At 41.3% G+C, this 6,564-nt stretch overlaps 1 protein-coding gene across 1 annotated transcript; it reads left to right on the forward strand.

Annotated features, from left to right (window-relative positions):
- The first annotated feature begins 1,933 nt into the window (after window positions 1-1,933).
- On the forward strand, window positions 1,934-6,178 carry LOC143121056 (uncharacterized). Its single transcript, XM_076281454.1, has 4 exons — window positions 1,934-2,272; window positions 2,390-2,548; window positions 3,763-3,858; window positions 4,814-6,178. The coding sequence occupies exons 1-4, from the start codon at window positions 2,171-2,173 to the stop codon at window positions 5,123-5,125; spliced, it is 669 nt and encodes a 222-aa protein (XP_076137569.1). The 5' UTR covers window positions 1,934-2,170; the 3' UTR covers window positions 5,126-6,178.
- Window positions 6,179-6,564: the final 386 nt, after the last annotated feature.

Genomic DNA, 6,564 nt, shown 5'->3' on the forward strand with positions numbered 1-6,564 from the left:
AAATATTAATGGACTTGAAGGAGATTGTTCAAATAGTTGTTTCTGACAAATTCACAGAAGAAACATTAAGTTATCTGGCATTTAAGTTATCAGATCATCGCTTACTACTTAAAGCCACGTTTCCTGATTTTGTCTTAAAACCAAAACATCACATAATTGAGCATTATCCACACCTCATACGCTGTTATGGTCCATTAGTGGAACTATGGACCATGAGGTTCGAATCAAAGCACAGCGTCTTTAAAACAGTCGCTCGGGATGTACATAACACAAAGAATGTACTGCTTTCCTTGGCTGCAAAGCATCAGCAGTTAATGGCATACAATTTGGCTGGAGAAAGCCTCTTTAAGTCTGACTTGTACATCGACAAAGTTGTAGCTGTTCATGTGGGAACTTTGGACAGTGCACAGAGATCTGCGGTGTTAAGAAAATTGCCACATGTTGACACGGTTTCTATTACTCGTAAACTCGAACTGTTTGGAACAGAATATTCTCAAGGTATGATTGTCACAGCTGGCCATTGCAATGGGCAACCAGAGTTTTTCAAAATTTTGAGCATCATTGTCCATTGTGGCAAAGTATTATTCTTGTCAAAGAAGCTCGTTCCCTGGTACTTTGAGCATTATAGGTCTTTTCAAGTAGAGGACAGTGTCTATGGTGAAATCATGGTTGTTGATGTCAATCAATTGAATCATTTCTATCCTTTGGCAGCTTACCTTGTTGGGGGAAAGCTCTGGGTGACGCTGAGGACGCATTGTTAGACGGATCATGGTGAGTCTTGCGTTATTCCCAAACTTGTCTCATAAATTCAAATTCTATAAATGTGTTTGTATTGTGTAATGTATTGCACTGCTTCATAAAATAAAGGGAACACCTAAACAATGAAATGCAACTCTCAATCAATCATACTTCTGTGATACCAGCCTGTCCAGTTAAGAAGCAATATGCATTGTGAATTGATTTTGCTTACTGTTTTCCTTTCTGGCTGAGTTTTTCGTCATATGTGCATTATGACACCTGAAGGTATTATGAGGTGGTGTCTCTCAATTTGCTCAGTGACTGCAACTCCTCTCATCCCAGTCAATTTGCTCAGTGACTGCATCTCATCCCAGCCCCATGAGTATCTGAGATGAGTTGCACTACCTGAGCAAATTCAATGGGTGACAGACACTGCCTCGTGGTTAGTAAAGCGGTGTGAAACTGTCCTAAATGCACATGTGACCAAATACTCAAACAGATGGTCTGAGACTCCACCTGGCAACAATTTTTTGGGGCGTATTTTAGTAATTGCCAGTACTTTCTGTCTATTGCCTGTTAAATATGACCAAAAGTAGGCAAATGGATTCACAATGAGTTGCTTTGTTACTGGACAGGCTGTTATCTGACATATGATTGACTTGGAAGTTGCATTGTGTTGCTTTGGTGTGACCCTTATTTTTTTGAGCAGTGTATTTTCCTTAACCTGAATGTTTCCTGTTCCATAGGTACTGTTGCTTAGAGTTGTACTATCTGCTGATGAAGCAAGGCGTGTCCAACTTCCAGACTTGCCAGAGTCTGTGGATGCGCTTGTGGATTTCCTTAAAGAAAAACTACAACTTCAGGGGGCAATTCCAATTGCAATTTGAGGACCCTGAATTCCAAAATGCCCGTTGCAATTTGTCAGATATCAGAACTTCCACCTCAACGTGCAGTTCTACACATTAAGTGGAAAGGGCATTCAGCTTATGAAGATCACTTGGATCTATCGCAGTCCCTTGGATCCATCTCGTCACTCGACACTGCAAGTCTAAGCTCCTCCAAAGGAGCCTCACCTGCAACTTCACCCAGCCCCTTACCCACCTCCACAAGAAATGTGCGCAGTGCGTCAGAGTGGCCCTCTCCATTCCCTATCCCTGCTCTGTCTCTTGATGTTGAGCAGAAGTTAAGAAAAGGCAATGAGGCATATGAGAAGACCAAGAAAAGCATTGATGTTACAAGAGACATTAAGACAGACATTCTTGACAAAATTGCCCATGCTGCCTTTGATATAAAAGCGTACCCTGAGCGTACCCTGAGCCATTTTCCTGAACATCCAAATCAGCAGGATGATTCCTCACTTGAACAGCAAAGAAAGCTCTTGGTGGATGCATCAAAGACAGCCAAAATAGATGAGAAATTCGTAAGAGAAACGATGGAGATTACCTTTTCCCTGAGGAGAAGGGAGATTGTTGATGACAAGCCGATGGTGATAGAAGTGCAAGACAGATGGCCTGCTTTATTTTTCAAGGAGCAGGTAAGAATTTACAAATTTGATACGGCTGTAGACATCTGGTTACATTTCCGTATGCTGAGAACCCTTCTATTGTTTGACCTGTTCCTTTTTGTGTATGTTGCTTTGGGTATTTGACAGATTGATGCTGAGTTTTTTCGCATCACAAACAAGATGCTGTTGAGGACCTTTAGAGCTGCAGTGGACAATTACACTCCCAAACTACTTCGTCTGTACCGTGCCCGAAATGCAGCCTTTGGAAAGGCTATGGATGATGTCATGGCGAAGCTTGATGATGAGGTATGTTGTGGTGGAAATTCTTAGCTTTTTGGAAGACTGCTCAAACCAGGCCAGGCTTTTTTTTATTTTAAACTGATCATATTAAAAACAAAGAACATATGTTGCACTGCTTCAAAAACATAAAAGGAACAGCAAAGCAATGCAACTCCCAGGTCAGCCATACACCTATGTCAGCCTGTCCAGCTAGAAAGAAACAATTGTTGTGAAAGGGTCTTTGTGCAAATTTAACAGGCAATGGGTAGAAATTAGAGGTACTAACAAAAAAAACAGCCCACAGTTATTCTGTTGTGGTGGCCACAGACCGCTTCTTTCTTTCTGGCAGATGATTTTACCGAGAGGCGGTGTCGATCACTCACTGAATTTGCTCAGGTAGTGCTGCTCATCCAAGATGGCACATCGTGTGCTGTTGAACATCAAAATTGTCACATCCACCATTGGCGCCCTATGCTCTTCACAAATGTTGTTGGCAGCATTACCTGTGATATAAGCAAATTACTCCCCGGACCTCATGCCCTCTTCATGAAGTCTGTTTCGGACCATTTAGAGCAGAAACATTCACGGTAGTGGCCTGCAAAGCTCGTTTTGCAGGGCTCTGGCAATGTTCTTCCTGTGCCATATGTTGCAAGGAAGAAGATCGCAATCTTGCTGCTAGGTTGTAAACCGTCTGTCCTCAACGTCCCCTGGTGTGCGGTCACGTCCCCTGGCATCTCCTCCATACTCTGCACACTACTGATGGGTACTGCACACATTAATGAGCCATCTTGGATGAGTACCATTAGCTGAGCAAATTCAGTGGATGATCCACTGCCTCATGATGCCATCAGGGATATGAAACTGTCAGGATGCACATGACCAAAAAAGATCATCTGTGAATGCCACAGAGGAATAACTATTTTTGGGGCATTATTTGGTTATTACCTCTAAATTCTATCCATTGCCTGTTATATTTGCACAACAGAAGGCAAAATAAATTCACATTGTGTTGCTTCCCAACTGGACAGGCTGATATCATAGATTGACTTGATCATGATTCACTTAGTTTTATTGCTTTGTTTTTGGTGTCCCATTTATGTTTCTGGAACAGTGTAGTTGCTGGGGGACATTTTTAATTAATATGGGAGTAGGAAAAAAATGAATGAGTAAAAATATTTTTACTATTAGAAAGTGTTTGAATTATTATGACTAAACTGTTTTTTCCTGCTTTTTTGGCATAGACCTCTGACATCCTCAGGCACCGCAAAGATGCTGCTCTTCGAGGACTTCCGGTATTTCTCCGTGAGGACCCTACGGAACTTTTCAAAGAATGCCTTGTAAGTAGTCATTAGCATCAAACAGGAACTACGCTTTTTCCAACAAATCATATAATGACTTACAGTGCCTTTTTTATGTTTCATACTGTGTACACTATACTCATGCACACTCAGACTGAAAGTATGCTGACATACATGTAGGACAGAGTAATAGAATACAACAGAGAATAAAAATAGAGTATTAGTGTAAGATGAGGTAATGAATAGAAGAGGGGGTGGGTGTCTTTGTTGATTCACCTGTGGCACCTCTCCGAGGGCAACAGTTAAAACATCTCTGTGTCATTGATCAGCTGGGGGGGTTAATGCATAGAAATTCAACGTAAAACATGCAGTGGTATTAGGGAGGGTAGAGTGGCACAGACTGAATAAGTGAGTGTGTGTGTATGTGGTGGTGGTACTGCCATTTCTCCTGGCATCCCCCCCCCATGCTCTGGACACTGATAGTGGACACGACAAATCTTCTTGCCACACATTGATGTGTCATCTTTGAGAACCAATAGCTGAGCAACCTCAGTGGATGATACTCTGCCTCATTTAACCTACATTGTAGGTAGGCTACAGGGGTGTGAATACACGTGACCAAAAATCAGACGGAAAGTATTTGGGTGGGGGTTGGAATGGTCTGTGGATGCCTGCAGAAAAAAAAAACTATTTCTGGGGCGTAGTTTGGTTATTACCTACAATTACTGCTCATTGGTTGTTAAATTTACAAAACTGCAGGCAAAATGAATTCACAATGAGTGCTTACTTTCTGGTATGATTGACGGGGAGTTGCATTGCTTTGGGTTTGGTGTTCCCTTTATTTTTTGGAGCAGTGTATAATACTAGTGTTGTGTAGTGTCATGTAATGGGACCCAGCCCCATGAGTTTTGTCATGAGTAGATGGGGGCAGAGCAGATTTGCAAAGTCAATGTGAGGTGTAAAAATCCTTTTTTTGTGCTTTTGTTTTCTGCAGGAGACCGATGCAGATGATGTGGCTCTCCAGGGCGTGGCTGTGGGCATTCTTTATGTTCTCGAAGACTGTGGTCCAGGGACATCTACGCGAGTGCAAAACATTGCCATCATCCTCGAAGAGAGAGTTGTTTTGGAAGATATCCCAGATACTCCAACTGCTCTGGCATACCTTTTTGGCTTCCTTTATGCCCTGAATATCTCCTACCCAAAGGCTCTGAAGTATACCTTCGATACTTTGCAAAATGTCTTCATGGAGATTGGTCCAAAATGCACACAGCGTGTACGATCTCTGAAAAACAAACTGGCACTGTAAGACTGACGACGAGGCTGTATTTTGAAATGCGTGTTGGTTACATCAAGTTCCAATGATGGCCCATGTTCTCACGGTGTTGGAGTATGGCTATGTTTCTGAGGAAACAAATGTGGATGACATTTTAACAAACTTGCACTGTAAGACTGAAGACGAGGCTGTGTTTTGAAATGCGTGTTGGTAACATCAAGATCCCTTGATGGGGGTCAGCTCTATGTTCTCACAGCCCAATGGTCCCACAGCTTATTCTTGCTGCTCCATTTTCCCACATTTTAAGAAATTATTCAAATATAAGCCCACAATTCCATGCTGCCACATTTCCGAGTAAACTGAGAGCATGTGCCTTTCTCTCCGCCATGGAACATATGGCCTAAATTTGAATAAAATCTTAGAAATGTGGGAAATGGAGCAGCAGGAATATGCAGTGGGACCAGTGGGCCTAAAAATGTTAAAAGTCTTAGTGATGTGGGACCAATGGGCTGTGGGAACATAGACACGCACCCCCTTGATGGCCCATGTTCCCACGGTGTTGGAGTATGGCTATGTTTCTGAGGGAAAAATATGGATGACATTTTACCAAATTTGCACTTAGAGTGAATACAAGGTTGTATTTTGAAGTGCATACCGACCAATGTTCTCATTGTTAGCGTATGGCTGTTTCAGAGAAAAATTTGTATTTTTTTTATTTTTTTATGGGTTTTATTTTGACCTCAAGGAATTTTTTATTGCAAGCTCCGTTTACTTACCAGACATGTTGAACCTTATGGTATTTAGGTTGTGCAGGCCCATGTTCTGAATCAGCCATTGTGTATTTAGGCTGTGTAGGGTCAATCAGTATCTACCATTAGAGGGGCCGTGTCAAACATGCAGCTTGTGTTTCAGAGCAAGTAGATCAGAATGACATGACACCCCAATACAACTGCACTTGTTATTGCGGCTTGGCCTGTGAAACCAAACTACTGAAGGGCCATATTTTGATTTAGACATTAAACCCCATTTAACCTCTTGCTTAAAAAGACAAAAAAATAGGTATAACTCAGGGGGCATGCTCTTAAATTGTATGAATACTTGTGATTTTGTTCAACAGTACTTGTTGAAATAAAAAAAATCAAAGTGTGAAGTTTGTACATTATTGAAATTTTGTTATTGTGTAGAACAATGACAAAAGAAATGTATACTTGACTGATAAATTTTAATTACCGCAATTGCCTTTTTGTAGTACTGTGAATGTCACTGTTCAGCAAAAAGACTAATCCGTGTTGGTAGAATGAGGAATTGAAAATTGACTTAATTAAGAATTCTTAATAAACATTACAGTGTTATCATAGTTGAGATTATCATGGGAACATCGTTGGCAAAACATGCCGACTGTTCAGCAAACAGATTAATCCCTGTTGGTACAATGAGGAATTGAAAATTGACTTAAATAAGAATACTTAACT

The sequence above is a fragment of the Alosa pseudoharengus genome, unplaced genomic scaffold (assembly GCF_046254945.1).
Source record: "Alosa pseudoharengus isolate Yale_2024_CS ecotype anadromous, Long Island Sound unplaced genomic scaffold, YU_APseudo_1.1 YU_APseudo_1.1_scf_13, whole genome shotgun sequence".
NCBI classification, from domain to species: Eukaryota; Metazoa; Chordata; class Actinopteri; order Clupeiformes; family Clupeidae; genus Alosa; species Alosa pseudoharengus.

What these genes read in the sequence shown, in the direction of transcription:
- LOC143121056 (XM_076281454.1), top strand. Translation starts at nt 2,171, where the DNA reads ATGGAGATTACCTTTTCCCTGAGGAGAAGGGAGATTGTTGATGACAAG. An exon ending in CTTTATTTTTCAAGGAGCAG is followed by an intron (nt 2,273 to 2,389) that starts GTAAGAATTTAC and finishes GGTATTTGACAG; the next exon opens with ATTGATGCTGAGTTTTTTCG. An exon ending in AACTTTTCAAAGAATGCCTT is followed by an intron (nt 3,859 to 4,813) that starts GTAAGTAGTCAT and finishes TGTTTTCTGCAG; the next exon opens with GAGACCGATGCAGATGATGT.